Genomic DNA, 23,793 nt, shown 5'->3' with positions numbered 1-23,793 from the left:
GTCTGTGTTACTTTGTTTATGGCAATCTAGCAAACCAACACATTACACTTCCTTGTTTAAATTTAAACACGCAAAGTAATTAAAATAAAATAACCTGTATCTCTTTCCAAAACAGTTTGTTTCTGTCATAAAATCCACCAAAATCTTGATATTGTCGAAGTAATTCAATAGGAGGCTGAGAGCCATAGCTATCCAGTCTGGGCATATTTAAATCATCCACAAAAATCACAACTTGCTTGTTAACTGGGGCTCCTAGAGAAATTAGGTGGATTTAAGAATTATAAATTTCCCTTGGAAACCGTAGGACAACGCTTAGGTAAGGCTTGGGATCCAGTAAATACCCTGTACGTCACAGTAAGCTGCTCTTGTGAGTGAGCGTGCTCTAGCTGAGTCTTGCCTTGAGGATTGACCTCCCGGTGGGCCTGTGTGGGCCCCTGCAGGGAGATGTGGCCCCAATGAGGACACTGCATTTTCAAGTGGCCCCCATTCTCACTCTCAGAGATGCAGCATGGTGCCAGCACTCCACTTAGGTCCCCACCTTTATCAACCCCATCTAAACCCACTGTTTTCACCAACTGTGTGGCCTGGTATACAGTGAGGAAAGCCATTTTCTTTTTAACTAGGAAGCAGAGAAACATCAAAAGTTTCCTCTCATAGAAGCCATCTCAGCAGCCTCTGTAAGGAAAACGGTTGGATATACAAAAGCATTCTGATCAGATCAACGTGAAGTTCAGTGCAGCGGAGCTGCACGAAGTCATATTTAACTTAAGGAAAATCAATATCCAGTCACATGACAAAAAAGAATGAGTGACAACGCAGAAAGAGAACAACTTGAACACAGTAGGGGATTATACCCAATTCTGACATCCAGCCCTTATAGTTTTAAGTTTGGAGGCAAATTTAGTGTCTCCACTCCATCGTGTAGCCACTGAAGCTGATCAGTAAGAGAATGGATGGGAAAAAGCTCTGAAAGAATCATCCATTAATATTTGGGGTCCCCACCAGAAGACTGGATCTATTGTCTCTGCCTAACTGAGCAGGGAAAAGAGAATAGAGAGGGCCAAGTGAAGCGACTGGTATCCCCATAACTTGATGCAGCAGGGCCTATTAGGTGATGTACAATGTGGAAGGCAGTTGAACTTGAGTTCTGACTAGCATTCTTCCTTGGAGGTTGTGAGCTGGACAAGAAGACTTCAGCAAGTCGAGGCTCAGTAGAGGTTTGGGAATGTACTTCTTGAGGGTAGGACTGAATGGAGGTGGAGACCCTGATACCCGACATTTGGGAACTTGCTAGTTGGGAGGCCAATGTTTGACAACTGTGAACAGCTCGGGAAGAGTGCTCCTGGAAGCCTGCCATGCAGAGTAGGCGCAGTCATTCAGTGCCAGTCAGAGAGGCCAGGGCACAGTATGCGCAGGATCAATCTAAATGCCAGCTAGGAAGATGACACTGGTCTCTTCAATCTCTTCTTCCAGCCCAAATACATGAGCCTCTAGAGAGAGGGTGTGGAAGCAATAAATAGCACCCAGCTCTCTTCTCAACCTCCACACTCCAGATTTGCAACAGAGGAGGGAAGAGCTTTAAGTTGGGTTTGGAACTGACTTTACATTGGATCATATTCCAAATAAACAGCAGGTTTCCAAAAGTTCTATTCATCTAAGCATTAATGAGGGAAAGTGAGGTGATCTCACAAAGCCTGGCTGAAAGAACTGATTGAAGGAAAAACTCAAAACAATTTTATGCTTATTCTCTACTGATTTCAGATCAATATACCAAATATAAAGAAGAAAGCTGGTTTTAAATCATGATATTTCTTACCTAGAATATTTTTTCTTTTTCTTTCCAGTTTTGACTCAATGATCTCTTGGGTTCGTGCAGATGAAGTTTGAGCAGAAAAATTTAGATAAACAGGGACATAGCCAGCTGATTCTTGAATTTTATTTAGCAGTCCTTTGGCAATAACAGTCTTTAAATTAAAAAATGTTAATTGATTTTACAGTGAATATAATATCTTCCCATTATCCATATCAGTCATAAGGTCAAACAAGGAGTAATAAATAGGAAAAAAGGAGAGGTTAAAACCAGATTGAGGCTCTCCCTGGTGGTGCAGCAGGTTAAAGCACAGCACTAAGAAGCTTAAGCCACTTCCGCATGAGTTTGACTCCCGCCTGCCCCGGAGGTGACCACATGGCGAGGCAGACCTCTCCTGACCCGCCCGCTGCTCCCCTCAGCAGTGTACTTCGTCGATCTGCCTGTTCTGCTCCCCACTCTGTCTCTGGTGAATCCTCTCACCCTCCGTATCTCTGGCCTGTACCCCAGTTCTATATGAATAAATAAATCTTTTTTTTTTTTTTTTTAAAAACAGATTGAAATGCCTACCTTTCTTTTCCTGAGATTCCATTTCACTATATTTGTCAGGTCGAAGAAATATTCTCATCAGCTTTACCACAGCAAAGAGTTTTTATTTTAGTTTAATAACAAAATCCTTCTTGGTTTCTATTCAATTCAATTTAACAGTAACAATCACTTTGACCGAAGGACCCCAACTTTTTTTTAGAAACAGTTTAGAAGGAAAATAATGAATATCTGTTTCTGTGAACTTCCCCAGCCAAGAAGAACAAATAGTCAGCATTTCCCCATCCTCTTCTTTTCTCAGATACCATTACTGTGACAGTCTGTCTGATCTTCACCTGCAGTTCACTGGGACACAGGCCTTGGCCAATTCCCACTCTAACTTGAGCAGTGACCTCCTGACAAATTTCGAGGGGTAAAGAACAAAAACACCCAAATACAAAACATTGATCCACAAGGTTCTCCAGAGTATACAGTGTGGATACCAGGGATTTATGCAGAAATGGGCTAACTTTGGTATAATTCCCAAGGTTGATATTAAATCAGCAGTTACATACTCCTGAGAAAACTGACTAGACTTCAAAAGAATTTCCTCTGAGAAGTAAGGTATTATTTACAGGGTTTACAATTCGATGCCCACCATACCCGCATTTTCGCACCTCCTTGTTTGATGTTTCCTACCTTGCCTACTCCAGTTGTTCCAGTAAACAACACTGAATGACTGACGGCCAGTAGTTTTTCCATTAGATACCCAAAGCGCACTGTGTCCACTGTGGGCACGAGCATTTCAAAAAATGGAACGTTTTGGCTGTACTTGAAGGCGGGTATGATTCGTTCCCAGGGATCCAGTCGTTTGGTGTCAAAGTCCATGTGAATGCTCCACAGGTCACCAGAACTGGGAAGCTGAAATATAAGGAAACCACTTTTTTTTTTTTTTTTTATTATTATTTTTTAAGGACACCACTTTTCATAGGATTGACACAAATATTCCGCACAGAAACAAAGACAGAAAATGTGAATGAATTTAGATTTTTTTGTGGAAAAGTAGCTGTTCAGGGATCAGAATCTAATTTTTAAACACAGCTGTGCAACACAGTGTATGAAAAAAAAAAGTTATGTTGATTGTTTTAAAGCCCCCTATTAACATTATTAAGCACTTTCAATTTAACTCTAATTCAGGGACTTACTCCATCCCAAACACTGTGCTTGGCCCTGAGGGGAAGTGCTGGGTGAGATCCACCCTTTGCCTTCAGTGACCTTGCAATCCATACAGGGGATTTTCATTTTCAGAAAAAGAGAAATAGCATCTTTATTTTACTGAAAAACTTGCTATTCCATATTACCATTTTATTTTTATTTATTTATGTATACAACTACTGACTGGGGTGTAGGTCACAGGTGTGGTGGGTGAGAAAATTCACTGGAGACAAAGTGGGGAGCAGAACAGGCAGAGCTACTGAGATACACTGCTGAGAGGGGCAGTGGGTGAGACAGGAGAGGTTTGCTGCACCTTGTGGGTTAGTGATGCTTAAATTTGCTCAGACTGACTAGTGGGGATACCTTCAAACTGGCTTCTGTGTTCTTTTGATATGTGCCATCATTCTTTCAGATTTTTTTTAGTATCTGACAGTATGTTCTAGGCTAATTTCACATTTTACCTGCCCCAGTTTTCAAATCAGCTATTTCACTAAGGAGTCTTGGTTCTCTTTCATGAGAATGGTAGTTAGCAATAAACACACAAAGTTTGTTCATTTTTGCTTCTCCTAGTTCCTCTCAGCAAAAGAACTAGGAGATTTATGTATGTATGAATACACACACACAAATATGTATATATATATATATAATTTGTAAAAAAACTAAAATCTACGCACACTAAATAATTTCATGTACACTGTACACATACTAAATAAATACTCCCCAATTTGAACCTAACAACAGTGTACATTCTAATCTTTCTCATTCCATCTCTTTCTTCCCTCCTCTAACAACAAGAAACCTGGTTGCCATTATCTCAACAGAAATACTTTCAAAATTGTTAAGCTATAACACTGTGAAAAAGAAACTTAAGAGATTAGAATTCCTTATTAATTTATAGTAGTGAGTTTTTATATACCTTCATACCTTGTTTTCTTCATATAGCTAGAAAACTCCTAAAATTTTTAATACAATAAATGTTATTTCTGGTTTAAAAACATAGATAATTTTAGAAGCCCTTATAGTAAATAATAAGTCTTTTAAAATTTAGTCTTAAAATTTAATTTTAATGATTTGAAGTAATTATGTTAAAATTAACTTTATTTGGGGTCCTCCCTGGTGGTGCAGCAGGTTAAAGCACAGCACTAAGAAGCTAAAGCCACTTCAGCACGAGTTCAATCCCTGCCCCAGAGGTGACTGACCCACATGGTGCGGCAGACCTCTCCTGACCCGCCCACTGCTCCCCTCAGCAGTGTACTTTCACAGTCAGCCTGTCCTGCTCCCCATTCTGTCTCTGGTTAATCCTCTCACCTCTGGCCTGTACACCACTTCTGTATGCATAAAAAAAAATTAAGCTTAAAAAAATAACTTTATTTGGCTCTTACCCTGGCATCAGGATTATCATCAAATTGTGTTCTAATAAACGTGTCAAAAGCATCCCAGTGGATTTCATTTAGATTTCCACCCAAAGACCATAAATAACAGAATATAAAAGTCTGACATAGTAGAGTGTTCAGTTTTGTTTGTTCCTGCAATAACAGAAAGAGAATTTTAATGGCTTCCAAGTAATATAAAAAGAATCCTAAACTACAAACTCTAAGGACTATTTTCTTCGCTTAAGCTCATTGATTTTAGAAAGTGCTTAGTGTATGCTTCTTAGGCTTCACTCAATGGTTCATAGGGTACTTTTAGTACAACATATGATGAGAAACTGAGTGGCAAAGAATATGCAGAACAAAAGTTCAAGGTTGTCTTTCAGTAGACTATGAGAATTTTGTTTCTCCCTGCATGAAGACATTTATTGGGAATATATCTTTGATTGTAAGGGGATTTAAACACTGAGGAGAAGAATACTGAAAGGCTCTTTAACATCCCTCCAGCTTTGGGATTCTCTGGATCCATTCATAGGCATTAGTCTACTAGAAAATAAACCTGAAAATCAAAAGATCATGTTACAGAAATTTAGAGTTACCTATTTGCAAACCAACTTTTTAGTAATCTCATCTTCCTAGCTCTTACAGCACCAAGATAACCCTTCATACCATTGTCAAATTTGCTCCATCTTTCTCAAGTAACAGTGACTTTAATAAACAACAGAGGGTAGTAACTTTGCTGATGTCCACTTGTGGGATTGCTTGGCTGCATTTTTTGTTGACAAAATGTAAACCATCTTCAACATAACGTTGGAAAAGGTTCAAGATATATTCTTGAGTTTCCTCATTCAGCTGAAAGTGAAATAAGTAAATAACTGTTTAGCAAGACCAGGTGAAATACGTAATTAAAATTTAAAGCCAATTTGGTACAATATAATTCTATGACTTTTAGGCTAAAGTGTATGAACATCACAATATATGAAGGAAATAAAGAAAAAAAAAACTTCTATGACTGGAAGGAACACATGGGAGAGATTCTGGTAGCTGATAATAAACTACACATCATGTTCTGGTAATGACAGTACACACTGGTTTATTTTATAGCCAATTGTTAAACTGTCAATATATATGTCATGCAGTCTTCTATGCTGACTATTATTATCTCATAATTAAGAACACTGAAAAAGAAGAAACATAAGGGACCCTTTAAAATTCTACTTAGATAGGCCCTCCCTGGTGGCGCAGCGGGTTAAAGCACAGCACTGAGAATCTGAAGCCACTTCCGCATGAGTTCGATTCCTGCCTGCCCCGGAGGTGACCACATGGCGCGGCAGACCTCTCCTGACCCGCCCACTGCTTCCCTCAGCAGTGTACTTCGTCGATCTGCCTGTTCTGCTCCCCACTCTGTCTCTGGTGAAGCCTCTCACCGCCCCTGAGCCTCTGGCCTGTACCCCAGTTCTGTATGCACAAATAAATAAATAAATTAAAAAAAAAAGAAACTTAAAAAAAAAATTCTACTTAGATAAAAGAAATAATTCCCAAAGTTTTTTTTTTTAAAAGAATGCAGCTCTTCTTACTACTCCTACTCACCATCTCTCTAGATAATACAATAGACAACAAAAGAAATAAAAGGTACATGTTCAATAGTTTGGTAAGGAAGAAAAAAACTACATCATATGACATGATTGTCTGTGTCGAAAATACTCAAGAATTGACAAAAACTCTTGGAACCAGTAAATTATACAAGATTTTAGGCTACAAGTATACAGAAATCAATTACTTCCCTATATATCAGCAATGAGTAATTATAAGATTAAAAGTAAATGCCATTTACATTAGGAGCCCAAAGTGAAATACTTAGGATTAATTCAATATAATGATAATAATAATCAAAGATACTGAATTTAATTAAATAGCAAAATATGTATAAATTCTTCTATGAGGAAAAACACAGCACACCGATGAATGATACTAAAGAAGATCGAAGAGGAGAGGAGAGGAGACTGGAGAGGAGACTCCATCCACAACTTGACGGAACAGAGAGGTTTGGATCACTCTCTCCCCTTAATACAACTACAAAGAAGATAAAACTAGAATAAAATTAGTTCAAAGGAAGAGGCAGAGACTCTTCTTTTGCGATATAGGACTTTCCTGAAGGTTCTGTGCTGAGGTTGGTGGCTTGCTAGGGAAGGAGAGTGAAGATGTGGAGGTGGGGCTGACCAGGGTGGCGGACAGCCTGGGGGTGGGGAATAGCCTTACCTGGCATGGAAAATACCATCTGAGGAACTGTTCAGGAAAGAAGTGGTGCAGACTACCAAACTACCATGGGTGTGGCCGATGGGAGTTCAGAAGCTGCAGGTTTGGTTGAAGGGATGTTGGTGGGCAGGTATGCTGTGCCCCTCCATCCCCGAGGAAAGACCAGACCAAATGCAACATTGGTGGCACTGCTGTGTGACCACAGGCACAGAGCTGACCCAGACTCAAATGTAGAATTTTGGGCAGTGGTAGACCAGGTGAACGCTCACTGCAAAAGGACAAGTGGGTGATGTGCAGACTTAGAGGGCCAGGCCTGCACCTGGCAGCAGAAGCCATTACTGAGCAAATTAGGATAGCCCAAGGCAGGTTCCCCCTCCCCCTCCAGGAGGTGCACCATACTCTGGTGGCTCCTACTCGGAGAATTTCACCTGTGACCATTGGCAAGTGACTTGAGCTTTGTGAACTATATCTCATACTACAGGGAGGAGAGCAAAAGGTGGGGCTGGAATTTAAGATCCCTGAAGCACCAAACTCTGACATAGAGAGAGAAGTGGCAGAGGTTTCTACTGACTTAGAACTGCCTCCTTCCTTGTGAAGCCAGAGATTGTCTTTGAGCCCCAGTTATTCCTCATTTCCCCACCTGCCACCAGGTGTAAACAAAGCTAAACAAAACTAAACCCAGCACCCAAATACAAATCAGGCAATACACATGCTTAGGAGGCACGGAAGCAAAGAATATCTGAATACAAGATGGAAAAAACAGGTTGCCAGGGTTGGCTGGGGGTCTGGCGGAATAGGTGAAGCCCAGACTTAATGCAGTATAACTATCTTGTTTGGTATTATAAGGGTGGGTTATGTTATGCATCTGTCAAAATCCTGAGGATTCTTTAATACAAAGAATGAATTCTAATATAAACTATAGACTTTAGTTAATAATAATATGTCAATTTTGGTTCATCAGCTTTAACAAATATACAATAAAATACAAAATGTTAAAAATAGAGAAAGTCGCTGAGGATCGGTATTATATGATAACACTCTACAATCTGTTAAATTTTTCTAAAACCTAAAACTATAAATGTTGTCTATCATTTTTTTAAAAAGTGAATTTGTAAAGCAGTTCACGATAGATAAATTCTCAATTCCGAGAATTATTTTCTTTAGTAAGGTAATTTGGAATTTGACTACAAAATTCTTAAAATATTGGTGGCAAATAGTGAGGAAAGTGATGGGTTTTTGATTCATCTTTGGAGAGAAAGGCAGAAAGATGATGGTTTCTTTGGAATGGGAATGGATATGAATGAAAAACTTCAAAATATGGCTTGTGAAAGAGAAGTCTAATTTTGGAATAGAGGTGCAGAAGAAAAAATGGAGCTGTGTTATTCTTAATAATAATAAAAAAGCTTTCCTTTACTATGGGTGGGATGGTTAGAACACATCTTGGGTTAGAGGCCTAAGACTGGATGGAAGGTAAAGTGATTTTCTTTTCTCTCTGGCTCTCAGAGGTGTTAGGGGTTCCTAAAATTTAAAAATAATGGCAGTGCCTAGATTTAAATGTTGTTTTCCTACATTGTGATATTCTCTCAATATCCTGAGCCCTATTTAAACTACTTTAAAAAAAACCTAGTCCAGGCTCTCCCTGGTGGTGCAATGCGTTAAGGCATCACATTATGAAGCTCTCCAAAGCCACTGCATCATGAGTTCGATCGCCTGTTCAGGAGGTGACCCACATGGTGTGGCAGACCTCTCCTGACCTGCCCGCTGCTCCCCTCAGCAGTGTATTTCAGTAGCTCTGCCTGTTCTGCTCCCCACTCTGTTTCTGGTGAATCTTCTTGCTTACCACATCTCTGGCCTACATCCCAGTTCTGTGTGCATAAATAAATAAATCTTAAAAAAAAACAACAAAACACCTAGTCTGATCTAGCTGTTTTGGGGGGGTACTCACAGAGGTAGTTTGAGCTTGAACTCTCCAGTCTGTGTTAGATGACAGAGAGGAGGAGGGAACCAGAGTGACTAGCAGGCAGGCAGGTGGAGGCAACAAATAATGACAGATTATGGGCACATGTAAAATTCCTGGAGGATTTCAAGAATTCTTAGAGAAAGGACTAGTTTCCTAAAATTCTCTCATTCAAACACAATGAAGCCGTAACCAATTACTATTTGGGCACTCAGGATCAGCGTGCCCTGACTGATGGGGTTAGGTATGGGGTTAGGTACGTGGTTGCACTTACTTTGTTAGAAATACTGTTCATCCAGGTTTTAACATAAGGCATCCATTTCAGTTCTTCAGGATCCACAAACACCATTCCACACCGACTGACTGTTGCAGGGGAAGCAACCTTTAGATCTTGCACCTAAGATTTTAAAAAGTTGAACAGGAAACAGCTAATATGATACTTTTTATTCTTGTAACTTCAGTGTTTATGAATTACACATTTAACATTTAAATTAACCCTGAAAGGCTATGTAGAATAAAGTGGAAGACCTTTAAGTGATCAGAACTGTGGAAAGGAATTTAACTGAAGCACAAGCTGAAAAACCCCTCTGAAGTCTTTATGGGAAGGAATAGGTAATTTTCCCTCTTTCATTCTTGTAGCCAGACCCCTAGCCTAAACCCTAGTTCTTAGTAGGCACTCACTCAGTGTTGTATAAGTGATTAGAGCAGGGACAGTATCGTCCATAATGTTTTGTAGTTATATTTGATCTATATTCTTCTTCATCAAATGCTCATGCCACAAAGGGTTGCTTTACTTGCTTTATGCATACCATTTTTAAAGCATTTTTTAATCATTTAAAAATCACCGATCAATATATTAACTAGAAAAAGAAACAAATGCAGGTGGTGGGGGTGGGGAGGGCGGTAGGGAGCCAGGATTTACTGCATTTCCTTTCATTAAGACACAGGGAGAGACTTTGGGTGTCAGGACAAGCAATCTACCACAAAAGGACAATTTAGTGAGTATTTAGATTGTTATCAGAATACCATGGTAAGCATTCCAAGTAATAAATATACATCAGGTGTATATTCACCATACAGCATATACATTTACCTCAAAAAGCATGTGGATTTGAGGTGTGAGTTTAATCCTCTCACTGTTAGCCAGGCAAAGCATCTTGTTATCATCTAACACTGTATTCATATTTTCAATCCAAAGAGCATCCACTGGCCCATCACTGATGATCCATTTATGGTCTTCTGAGGTGTCATTCACTGCTGCTCGAACACTCAATGCCATCAAACCATCTTTCCATTCCAAAGTTAAATTGTTAATTTCCCCATATAATTCACCCATTGTAATTGATTTAGGATTAAGAACATATGTTTTAACTGGTTGGTAAAAAGGGTTATCTATTCCAAGTTTTCTCAAATTCCCTAAAGTTTCTGCTAGTATTTGGTAAACTGTGGTCTTGCCGCCTCCTGTCGGCCCCACTAACATAACGCCATGCCTCACAAGCATAGTTTCATAGAACTGTATCACTTTTTTAACCATACACATTTCAGGCTGAAGATTTTGTCCATTCATGACATTTATAATTGTTGACTGTAATATACCATAATCATGTTCTGGAATATGTACTCCAGGAAAAAGGTCAGAGATGATTCCACTGAAAAAATAAAAAGAACAGCAATTAGGAGTCACTGGCCACTGATATTTTCCCACATTTGTTACAATTAACTGATTAAACAGTACAATGCATTTTATTTTTCTCACTGACCTTTTCTTCTAGTAATGCATAGAAATTAATGTCTTATGTGTTATACTGGAATTTATTATTTCTCTGATTTATTGCACAAATTCTTTTTTTTTTTTTACACACAATGCTCTTAAGTATACTGAGAGCCTTGAAGATAGGGATTATTTCTTATTTTTCTGTGTTGCCAACAGTACATGCCATGGTACCAGATGTATAGAAGGTGGTGAATTTATCAGTTTATTTTAGAAATTATACTCGTGTCTCTACTTTTTCCCAAAGCATGTATATATGTTCTAATTGTATACAGATAGTTCAGAAAAATAAGATGGAAATAAAAATTGAAAACTAGTACTAGGGGAGTAAAGAAAAAAAACTTTAAAAAAAGTTTGACTTTTTTTTTTTAAAGACTTATTTATTTATGCATACAGAGCTGGGGTATAGGCCGGAGGTGCAGAGGTAGTGAGAGGATTCACCAGCGACAGAGTAGGGAGCAGAACAGCCACTGAGGGGAGCAGTGGACGAGAAAGGAGAGGTCTACCATGCCATGGGATTATGGTAGGGAATGGAACTCACACTAAAGCGGCTGCCATTAGCTTGCAGTGCTGAGCCCTAAGCCATTGTGCCACCAGGGAAGGCCCAAGTTTGACTTTTTATAGGGAAGTTAATAAGAGATATTGCTATGAGTAAAAGAAGCAAACCCTCTAGTTCAAACTATATACACAAAATACACAGGAGGTACAGCAGAGAGGTTAACATAAAACAGAGACGTATTAGAGAAAATATAAGAGAATGGATTTTGCAACACTGTACAAAGGTCTTTCTAAGAAATCTGCACTTGTAAAAAGTTGGTAAGGTTAAAAAAAAATACAAACAAGCAAAACCCAAACTTCTGTGAGATAAAAGGATAATGAAAGACAGATTTAGAGAAATATTTCCCAAGTTTTATATCAGACATAGGCTATGAGCTGCTACAATTCATATATAAATAAACACAATAGAAAAAAATGCTCTAAGAGTAATAAATATAGATGAATATTAAAAAATGCCCAAAGGTACTAATAATTAAATACATATTAAAATCGGTTATGACATTTGGCCTTTCTTTAAAACATTTAATGGGAAGCAGGCATTTTCATATAAATGAAAAATGGTAAAAATGTCCTTCTTTGAAGGACATCATGGTAGAATCTCTCTAAATTAAATATGTCCATACTCTTATGACTGAGAGAACTTACTTCCTAGAATTTCAACTGTAGAAAACCACAAATGTACACAGAGGAATTTTCAGAATGAAAACAATTGCGGAAATTCTAAATGTCCATACATAAGTCTTTCACATCAAAGTAATTTAATGTATTTACTATATCTCTAAGTACAAACTTTTACCATAGTACTTTAGCAGCAATTAAAAAAAAAAAAGATGTTGGGCCCTCCCTGGTGGCGCAACGGGTAAAAGCACAGCACTAAGAAGCTAAAGCCACTTCCGCATGAGTTTGATTCCCGCCTGCCCCGGAGGTGACCACATGGCGAGGCAGACCTCTCCTGACCCGCCCGCTGCTCCCCTCAGCAGTGTACTTCGTCGATCTGCCTGTTCTGCTACCCACTCTGTCTCTGGCAAATCCTCTCGCCACTCCTGTGCCTCTGGCCTGTACCCCAGCTCTGTATGCATAAATAAATAAATATTTAAAAAAAAAAGATGTTCACAAATCAATAAATGAAACAGCAATGTTTATAAAAAGCAAATGTAATCAACACAATATGAGAAAATATCAAGCAGTTTCTGCTTCCAGGAAGATGGAATAGACTTACTTTTCCCTACTCTTTCCATCAAGCACAACTAAACACACTGTATATCATGCATAAAACAAACACAAGACTGAGAGGTGGAGAGAGCTCTGACTGCCTAGTTACCTTGAGACACAAACAATGACATGACAGAGTCCCTGGTTTCTTTTGCTTTATATCCTGGCAACCCTGAAGTGTCAATAGCACAGATCAAAAAACAAAACCAAATAAACCAAAAAAACCAGGAACTTTTTTTTTTTCTTTATCCAAAGGTACAGGAAAGGGACAACCTAGCAAGACAAAAAAGTTTAGGCAGTAACTGCTTTACCCCAGCAAACCTTGTGGGAGAAAAAACTGTGCCCCTTTTCCCTAACCACACAGCAGAGGCTGAATCGGGAGCCTACTTTACTCTTGCCAACCTGAAATGAGTTTCTCCAACTTCCTCCCTCTACCCCTCCCCAAGGGGTTGGAGGGGATCAAATAGGGTGCCAGGACATTTTTCCTCACTGGGAAGTAACGATACCCTCAGCGGCGGTGATCACATAGGAAAGTGGGACTTCCAACTACACCCAAAATAATGAGGCATCCCTCCCTTTCTCTAATGGGGTGGCATCAGAGGAGGCCTAGTGCAGATCAGGACTTTATGCACTGCCCAGTGATAATGCAGCTTTCACTGTGGTGCCAGTGGAGGTATGTGGGGAATGGCAGAAAGGCACTCTTACACTGTCACACAGGGCATTCCTATTGAAGGCTAGTGGAGAACTGAAACTCCTATCCCTATTTGGAGGTAATGAAGAGAGCCCACAAGCCCCAACAAGTACAGCAGAAGCTAAGTGGGGGTCTTGAATTCTATCATCATCTGGCAGTAACAAGGCTATATTCCTAATGTCTTCTGACAGAGTTACATCAGAAAAGCCAGCTAAAACAAATCTGAGTGAGATCCAGAGTTTTATAACATAATACTTAAAATGAGCATGTTTCAATCAAATACCACTCATCATATCAAGAACCATGATGATCTCAAACTGAAGAGACAATCCATAGATGCCAGTACTGGGATGACAGAGGCATTAAAATTATTTAATTGCACAAGACAGGAAAAAGATATACAAGGAATCCAAATAGGGAAAGAAGGAGTAAAACTGTCTTGATTTGAAGATGATCTGTTAATTTACATGGAAAACCCTAAACTCTCCATAGAGAAACTAATCAAAGCAATCAACCAGTTTAGTAAGGTAGCAGGATATAAAATCAACACACAAAAGTCAGAGGCCTTCCTATACACAAACAACCAATCAGAAGAAATGGAAATAAAAAAAAACTCCTTTTCAATTAAAACAAAAAGAATCAAATACCTGGGAATCAACCTAACAAAAGAGGTAAAAGAGCTATACAAAGAAAACTACAAAATACTATTAAAAGAAATACAAGAAGACACCAAGATATGGAAAGACATCCCCTGCTCATGGAATGGGAGAATCAACATAATCAAAATGGCCATCCTACCAAAAGTGATATACAGATTTAATGCTATCCCAATAAAAGTCTCAATGACATTCTTCAAAGAAATAGAACAACTATTGATGAGATTCATATGGAACCACAAAAGACCTTGAATAACCAAAACTCTCCTGACTAAAAAGAAAGAGAATGGAGGCATCACAATCCCAAACTTCAAGCTATAGTACAAAGCCATAATAATAAAAACTGCATGGTACTGGGACAAGAACAGACACACGGACCAGTGGATTTGAATAGAAAACTCAGATATAAACCCATATGTTTATGGGCAGCAAATCTTTGACAAAGGAGCAAAGAATATACAATGGAACAAAGAAAGTTTGTCCAACAAATGGTGCCAGGAAAACTGGAACCTACATGCAAAAGAAAAAAAAAGAAAAAGAAAAAAAAAAAGAAACTAGATCAATACCTCACACTATGCATAAAAATCAACTTGAAGTAGATTAAAGACCTAGACATAAGAACTGAAACCATAAAATACCTGGAAGCAAAGATTCGGGAGAAACATTACACGACATCCATTCACCTCAGTTACATATTTGAAGATACAGCACCCAGCACAAGGATAGTGAAGGAAAGGATAAATAGATGGGACTACATCAAGTCAAAGAGCTTCTATACAGCAAAAGAGACATTACAAAAAACAGAGATCCCACTCATTGGGGAAAAAACTTCTCACACAAAACTAGTGATAAAGGCGTGATCACAAAGATATACAAGAACTGATGAAACGCCACAAAAATAAACAACCCCATCAAAATATGGGCAGAAGAGCTAAAAAGACACTTCTACAAAGAGGAAATGCAGATGGCCAACAAGCATATGAAAAAATGTTCAACACCACTTGTAATAAGGGAGATGCAAATTAAAACCACAATGAGAGACCACCTCACTCCAGTGAGAATGGCACATCTTAAGACAACTAGCAACAACAAAATGGCGAGGGTGTGGAGAAAAAGGAACTCTCCTGCACTGCTGGTGGGAATGCAAACTAGTACAACCACTATGGAAAAATGTTTGGAGGTTTCTCAAACTGCTAAAAATGGAGTTTCCATATGACCCAGAAATCCCACTCCTAGATATCTACCCAAATGACACAAAAACACTGATTTAAAAAGACACCCATGCTTATTGTTATTTTATTTACACTAGGAAAGACATGCCCCAAAGTAGATGACTGGATTAAAAAGATGTGGTACATAAACACAATGGAATATTACTCAGCAATCAAAAAGATAAACTCTTTGACAAAGGAGTAAAGAATATACAATGGAACAAAGAAAGTTTGCAGCAACATGGATGGAGCTGGGGAAGATCATGCTTAGTGAAAAACCCTCGTAGCAGGAGTATAAAGGACCAGGGGAGAAAATAATAATAATAATGAACCAGAGACATTTTATGAGGGTGGAGTGGGGAATTGGGTCAAAAATGGGGGGGGGAGTGAATGCAATGGATTATGGTGATGGCACATGGGTGATTTGGTGATGGGGAGCTCATGGGGGTTACAACTGAGATGGAAAAAGGCACAAGATGATGTAAAAATAAACTATTATATTATTTTAAAAAATAATAATTTTTTAAAAGAGTAAAAAAAATATTTAATTGCAAATATTTTTAAAAAGGAACACTATAAAATTGTTTCAATAACTAATCACAGACATCCCAGAAACAAAAGAAAAAAGGGAAAGAATACATAAGAACCAAATGGAAAATTTAAAATCAAATGGAAAACCACAGTACAATAACAAAACTAAATTAAAAAATTAGCGAATGACCTCAACTTCAGAATGGAGAGAACAGAGGAAAGAATTTGTGAACCAGATGGATTCTGGAAGAGACAGGGTCAGAGGGATGGCTGTGTCCTCAGCACAGTTACAAAAGCATCCCTGGATGAAGCTGTGCCCCAGGGATAAGGCAACCTGTCTAGATTGGAACCGGAGGACAGAGTGCTCCCGGAGACAGACAATGAATATGTGCGGAGACAGAGACAATGAATATGTGATTGCCCCGCCCCTTAGGGGATTTACACTCTGTCAGAAATTGGAGTTGAGTTAGTGATCGATTTATAGTAAAGTAGAAAAAGGATTAAAAGGGGTTTGTAAAAGACAATAAATGCAGGAAAAATAAAAAAGAAATTAACAAGGGGAACATAGTTCAGATAATATTTATATAACTATAAGAAATTATGGGAACCCCGGATATTTAGCTCATGTTATATTGCACTGTAATGATACAGAGCAGATGGGGAGGGAAGGTCGCATGCTCATAGGATCATTTCCCTCCTAGACACTTTACAGCAAGCACCTCAAGCACCTCAAGTTAATAAGTGGGGAAATGGCATAAACCTGGCCCTAACAAATGTGGAAGGAAAAGTAAAATTAATCAAAATAAAAGAGTTGAAAAATTATTGCCTTTGGTAAGTGGGAGGTGGTGAAGGGCAGGAAACTACTTTCTCCTGAGATTAATTTATGATACTTGTAAAAACTATATACAAGTTATACATGGTCTACTTGGATGAACATACAATAGGATAGACAACAGATATTAAAATAGGAAGAAATAGATAAAAACAATCTGATCTTTGCCAGGTCAGAAAATTCTACTAGGTTAGGAATTTGTAAACAAACACTGATTTATAAAGTACGGTGTTGATGATTAACATATCAAAAAAATAAGTGATTGGATTGATGTTACAATTCTAGTGCATTTATTTTAAACTTTCAATTCTTAAAGTGCCGTAGTAAGTCTCCCCAGAAAAGATGAGAAAGTTAGTTAGAAACAGACATATTGAAATTAAGATTATCTGCACAGTAGTAATGTTTTATTTTGTAATATTTAGAAAGTTACCTGAACAGAACAGCATCATCGGTTAGGAATTTTGGCAAATTGGAGTCTCGTAAGGCTCTTATCAGTACCACATCTTCATTTAGATCTGGGTTCTCTCTTTTTAAAGACCTGAATGCAAGTGAGTAATTAAGATGCTATTTTGAGAACATACCATTGAACATGATTTTCTAAATGTATGGGTCACCTTGAGAAATGGTGTGGAGGTCATGTTTCTGCTGGATATTCCCCTTGCATGCTAAGAACTCAGCTTCATTAGACTGTAAGCCAGGCACTGGCTACATGACCTTGAGGAGAATGACAAGGACATTTTCTCAACTCTTGTCCCCTTCCTCCTGCTCAGTCCACACTTTATCTAACCTGAAGGTCCAATTCCTGAGTGTGCCCTGATGATTCACATCCCTCTGAGCTTTCTCTTGATCCAGAGTGCCCTGCTTTGCTCTTTTGCTGGCTTTTATTGTCCCTCTAAAATCCAGCCCAGTTACTTCCTGCTCTGGAAAGTTCCTCTGCTTCAGTGAGCCCACTGAGTCATGATTGCCTCACTGCATCTTATCCCATATGCTGCTCATTTGTCTGTCTCACCCATAGGGCTATGGTTGTGTTCCTTGAGTGCAGGTATATTAGAAATCCTTAGTATCCCTCTTCCTTGAATGACAATCTAGTGCAAAGAAATACCGGTATCTGGGAAATTAAAAGAAAAAACAGAAGGTAGAAAAGGGCAGGAGTATTTATGCGTGGATATAGGAGCCAGGCACAGGGTCTGGATGTGTGGAGCTCCAGCTGGGGAGTCAGGACTTGAGAAGGACTAGAAAGGAGATTCCCTCAGAGGCTCTGGACAAGTTGGGGGGTGCCAGGTGTACAAGTTTTAAGAGATTATAAAGAAAGAATTAAGGGGTATAAAAGAAGAAAGACACTTGCTTTCTTAGCAACTTAGTGTTGGACCACACTATAAAGAAAGAGGTGAAGATTAGGAGATCACCCTGGATTGAAAATGCTTTGAAGAAACTGGTTTCCTTCAATGCTTCAGACTTGTCAGTGAGAACTTAATTTGATGAATATGAATAATGAACTGTATGTCTTTTAAATCAAGTCATCTTACTTCTGCTAATAAAGGCTTTTGTATACTAAAATCTAATGTAAGTGAGTTCAGGGAAAATGAAAGTTAGTTAGAGCCTGCTTGACTTAGGTTCCATCTAGTGCCACCATGTTGGGTTCCAGAGGAAGAATTTTGCCCCATTTCACTGTGGCAAAGGAATTTCAAGCTATGAGTGATGACAGCAGCAGCAGTTGCTAATATTTATTAATCACTTGCTATGTTGCTTGAAGAGCCATCTGTGAACTACTCATTTAAAGCATTTGATTTCATGGTTTGGAATTTCATGCTTGACCACTTTGTTTCTTACCCAGCCATGACCAGCACAGACTTCACAGCTCTCATGCCAAAGTCATAGTGATCCTGTTGAGAGAGCTGTTCACTGCAAAGTTTATACATCTGAGTCATTTTTCTTGCTAATATCTTACTCGATTCAAATCCTTCAGAATACAGAATCACCTAGAAAAAAGTTGAATGTCATGCCTATCATATTGCATTGATGACACTATGTCAATATAAGAGCAACATATTCAAAATTTACTGTAATCATTACACTTCTCTAGATAGTTATGTCATTTAACAAAGAAAGTAAAGTGTGAAGGAAGAGGATTCTCTGTGCAACAAGAAGGCAGAAGCTGAGATGTATTATGGGGTGCCAAAGGCCTGATTCTGCTTTCTTTCTATAGGTGAAGATGTGGACTTGGTGAGACCTGACTGAAGGAACAGCAGAATCTAGTCTTTGAAAATGTTCACATTATGGAAGTTGGATGGTGTTATAAAGCCTGTCTACAAAAATAAAAATTGATCTTCTTCAGTCTGACAGTATCAGTGACAGTGATGGACTCCCTTTAGGCTTCCTGGAAGTCATGGGAAACTATGAAAAGATTTGCTGCCTTCCTGTGCCCTAGGCAGCCATCTTGCTTCTGATAGTTTTCTGCATTCTTAGTTAGATAAATCAATGATACAGAGGACATGGATGTAAACAATTCCTTGAATCCATAATCTACTGGAGTCACTGCTACTGGCCTCAGTATCAGGACTGAAATGATGCAGATTTCTTACTGTTGTCTGTTTTGTTTACTGCTCAATCATTACCTGTTAGCACAGTGATCTGTACACTGCAGCTGATTAAAAATATTTACTGACAATAGACCCTTATTCAGTCAGTCTGTAATAACTAGTGGAATAGCACTCAGGAGACTAAATTGTTAAATGTATCCAATCAACAGCTGAGTAATATAACAACAGGACAAACCATGAAATATGAACAAAATGTGGATTGAGTTCTAAACCTACTGTTCCAGATACCATTCTGGGTTTTAGGGATACAGCAGTTACACACACACACACACACACACAGACACCCAAAACATTCCATACACTGGCAATCATATTTACACAAAGAAATGTAAGCCTTGCCAGGACACATTCATAAAGGAAACATTCTACCTCAATGGAGTTAGAGGATAAATAAAAAGAAAAATTTAATTTGCTGCTTTAAAAAATGAAGCTCACCTCTGCAATCAAGGCATAATTAGGAACCATCATGGCAAAGGGTCTAAACAGGGCTTTCAAATTATCTGGCAATTCGGTTCTACCTGCATATCCAGGATTCATTGTGATGAAGGCTGCACAAGTCATAACCAATTTTATTTCTCGCCCCTCAAACATGAATCTAGAAAGCTGTTTAAAGGTAAAATATAGATTAACACTTTTCAGACTTTTGTAAATTCTTTCACATACTCCTACTTGAGTATAAAACTCAATGATTCCGACAAAGAAGACTGAAGCTTGTTGATGGACAATGGGGAAAATTTCTGTTGAGTTTTGTCCTACCCATACTGAATGCCCACAGGATCAGTATTTCTTGATCTTTGACTTCCTGCCTCTGCCTTGCCCAACTTATCTCTTCTTCCCTGGATGAATCTTGCAATTTTCTGGCCCCTACATCTTTGTTGAGACTCCCCAGTTCAACCTAAACTTGCTGGTCACTGAAACTTCTCCATCTGCACTTTCCAGAATTCTCCAAGAAATTCTAACTTGTTCCAGTCCCAATGTCACTGTGACTGGAATCAAGCTTTCATCTTTTTTTTAAAAATTAATTTATTTTATTTATGCTTACAGAACTGGCGTACAGGCCAGAGTTGTGGTGGGTGAGAGGATATAACACAGACAGAGTGGGGAACAGAACAGGCAGATCTACTGAAATACACTGCTGAGGGGAGAAGTGGGCAGGCAGGAGAGGTCTACTGCACCATGTGGGTCAGCTCCCTGGCCGGGGATCGAACTCGTACTGCAGTGGCTTCTGAGAACTTCATAGTGCAGTGCTTTAACACATTGCACCACCAGGGAGAGCCCTCAAGCTTTCATCTTTACTCAACAGTAAACATCTATTGAGTATCCACTGTAGGTGAGGCAGCAGATTAGGCCTGGAGGTGGAGAGTAGGAGACTCTCTCCTGAACCCTCAAGAAGTTCCTGGGCTGGCTGTGTGGAGTCAGATTGGAAGCCATGATGCACAGGGCAAGAGACGAGGCAGTGGACGGGTGTGCAAAGTCCACCCAAAGCAAAGCCCATAAAAATAACAAGGGTGACTGCTTTCATCTGGATAAGCACGGACAGCCATCCAAAGGGAGCAGGAACAAGAACCAGCACCGCATGCTCAGAGCATGAACAGCTCTATGTCTCTGCTAGGAGGAAAGTGTGATCTAGGCCATGGCTTACAGAGTATGGCTGAGGAATTTAGATTTTTATCTGATGGGTGGGAAAAAGCAGAGAATTTTGAGCAGTATGATAGGATCAAAGATAGCAATAGAGAGGAGAGACTAGCTATGGTAGGGGTACCAGTAAACAATTGCTACTGGGGAGAAGAGAAGAACCAGAATTTGGAAGCTATCATTGGGGCCAGGAGGCATGTAGCAGATAAAATAAAAAAGATGCGCCAGTGTCTTACATTCTGGAGTTGATAGTACTCGGGAAAGTTCAAGATGGATTCCAGGTTTCCCGCTGGGTTACTGGAGAAAGGCACTATTAACAGTCATAAAGATGTTATCAGAAGGGTCCCCTCCCATTGAGCAATGGGTTAAAATGTAGCACTATGAAGCTGGCTGAAGTTACGGCAGCACGAGTTCGATGCCCGGCCACAGAAGTGACCCACATGGCACAGCAGACCTCTCCTGTCTTGCCTACTGCTCCCCTTCGCAGTGTATTTCAGTCAAGCTGCCTATTTTGTACCCCACTCTGTCTCTGGTGAATCATCTCACCTCCCTGTACTGTACCTCTTGCTTGTACCCCAGTTCTTGTATGCATAAATTTTTTTTTTTTTAAAAAGAACATATTTAAAGAACAGAGTGGAGCTGTGTCATGGCCTGGAAGAAAAAATGCTGAACAGTACGACTGGAGACCACTGAATGTCTGCTTGTATTATTCACATCTGTACATTTCTGCGCTTTAGTTTCTTCATCTATGTGGGGGCATATTTCAACTGTCTCATCTGGCCACTGGCAAACAAGGATTTGTCATTCGCATATATCTTACCATCTTCTCCTTTACCTCACACAGATGTCCCCCAATTGGCAATGCTTTCCTCTTTTTCTCACTCTCTTTTGTTCCTTCTCCCTTTCTCCCCATGCCTTGCCATCAGCTAATTGCTCGGCAAGGGGATAACTTGACTTATAAGTTGTGCCACTTCTGGAGTTCCCTGCATTTAACATAGGCCTCCCCAGGGATGTGAGAAGCTGGAGTGTGTGTATGGAAGGAGCTCAGCTGTAGGGTAACATAAATTTAGATATATTTTGGTTCTCTGGTGTCCTCAGAAATATTTTCTAAACTTCTTTGAAATATTTTCACTTGTAGCAGGAAAAATGTCATCTATTTCATACAGGTTGGGTGTGACGATGCAATAAAGGACAATGATTTGCATAATTAGTAGCTTATTAAAGCCCAATTTCATTTTTTAAAATTTTGTTCTATAATTAGCTTTTTTTTTTTTTTTTTGCAGAGGTAATAATCAAAATATGTAACCACTTTGCATCAGGGACCCTAACAATGAGCATGGACCCTGTTCTTAGAGCAAGAACTGGGTTCAGAGACCCCTTTGTTATGCCTGTATGTGTGAATTCTGAAGAGGCCTGGGGCCCTTTGGGAAGGGGCCTACATAGTGTTGGAGGATGGTCCAGGGCTTGGGATAGTGGCTATTAAATAATAGGGCAATTGGCAAGGCTGTTCCTTACAGGCTGAATGTATCTTATAAGATCAACACAGAAGGATACAAGACTTGGTCTCATTCTTCACTGCCGTCAGCAGCTTCAAAATACAAAACATACTTCTCCAAAAATGTGTTCATATGGGTTACAACAGTATTAGTATCTTCAACTGGCCCTACACCCCTTGTTTTTTTTTTTTTAACTCTAGTGAGTTCTGGGGGAGCCAAGTTCCCTGTGGATTCCCCCAACTGCACCCCCTATTTGCTATCAGCTCTAGACTGAGTCTGAGGCCACGATGAAAGCAACAGAGCTCTGAAGAGGCAGCATTAGAGACACCTAACACAGAAGTAAATATCAACAGCAAGAACCAGAGAAGTAAGGAGGAAGGCAGGAGATGGAGGAGAGACTGACAGGATGCGGGTCTTGATCTCTCTCTGAGTGTGTGTGTGTGTGTGTGTGTGTGTGTGTGTGTGTGTGTGTGTTAGGGTGGGAGGAAGAAGAGAGTTTAGTTCACTGAGTGCAGAGACCTCATCATCTCTGTGCCAGAACCCTCTACAGTATCTGACATACAATTGTCAGAAATTAATTCATCTAAATGAATTCTTATTTGAATAAGAAATTAACTCATCTAAGTACCAATGTCTAGTACTTTGGAAACATGGAATGGATAGGTTAGACATAATGTTATACTTTTTAAGGTGTGACAGCTTGCAAGTCAATTACAAACTAAAAAATTCCAGCTTCATAGAAAATTACCCAATTACCTTTGCAGCTTTGGCATTCCGAATGGTGATGAGCTGTTGTGCAATGACTGATAAAACTTCAATGTCAATTCGATTAAATTCATCAAAGCAGCACCAGGCTCCAGACTGTGCCAGACCACTAAAGAAGCGCCCCATCATCTGAAATCAAAATAATGCCATTCGACTGAGTATTTCATGTGTGAACTCCTTCAGAAGTTAAAATTTCAGCTGAACTATTAACATGCAAAGAGGTGGTATCTGCAAATAATCCAGAATTTCATGCAGTATTGTGCTGCGTCAGAAGTTAACTCCTTTCTGTAAGAGGAAATATCTTTTTTCCCTTTTCTAAATGATTTAACTTATTTTGATATTTAAATAAAATGACAAATTAATTTTCCTGCTTTTTCGTAACACCCAATCATTGATGTAAATACCCAATATAGGTCCTCAAAGTTACTATACTTGATCTTAAACAAAGGGTGAGAAGGAGGGAGAGAAGGATTCTCAAAGAAACAATATGGAATAGACACACTTGGGATTTTTAAAAATCCTTGAAAATTTTTACTAATGGAAAAGCTTTGTCTTTGCAAGGGATTATAGATGACAGACAACATACGGGAGATACTGAGTAGAAGCATGCTGTACTGGTTAATGTACTGGTTCATAATTTCTCCTACAGCAGAACTGTGGTGGAACAGAATGAACATGTACTCACGATCGTCAAAAGTATAAAAT

The 23,793-nt window shown here is 39.2% G+C and overlaps 1 protein-coding gene across 1 annotated transcript in view; it reads right to left on the bottom strand.

Annotated features, from left to right (window-relative positions):
* The window catches only part of DNAH6 (dynein, axonemal, heavy chain 6), a 154,680-nt gene that overhangs the window by 76,283 nt on the left and 54,604 nt on the right, over nt 1-23,793 (bottom strand). Inside the window, exons 29-39 of the mRNA XM_004691585.1 lie at nt 23,080-23,217; nt 19,628-19,795; nt 18,423-18,571; nt 17,023-17,130; nt 10,224-10,779; nt 9,405-9,527; nt 5,587-5,769; nt 4,930-5,073; nt 3,032-3,253; nt 1,817-1,964; nt 95-252 (exon numbers count right to left, since the gene is read on the bottom strand). Of these exons, the coding sequence (XP_004691642.1) occupies nt 95-252; nt 1,817-1,964; nt 3,032-3,253; nt 4,930-5,073; nt 5,587-5,769; nt 9,405-9,527; nt 10,224-10,779; nt 17,023-17,130; nt 18,423-18,571; nt 19,628-19,795; nt 23,080-23,217 (2,097 nt within the window). The remainder of the gene's footprint in view (nt 1-94; nt 253-1,816; nt 1,965-3,031; nt 3,254-4,929; nt 5,074-5,586; nt 5,770-9,404; nt 9,528-10,223; nt 10,780-17,022; nt 17,131-18,422; nt 18,572-19,627; nt 19,796-23,079; nt 23,218-23,793) is intronic.

Source organism: Condylura cristata, unplaced genomic scaffold (assembly GCF_000260355.1).
Source record: "Condylura cristata isolate star-nosed mole 26May11 unplaced genomic scaffold, ConCri1.0 scaffold00031, whole genome shotgun sequence".
In the NCBI taxonomy this organism is placed as follows: Eukaryota; Metazoa; Chordata; class Mammalia; order Eulipotyphla; family Talpidae; genus Condylura; species Condylura cristata.
This window is presented reverse-complemented; position numbering and strand designations above follow the sequence as displayed.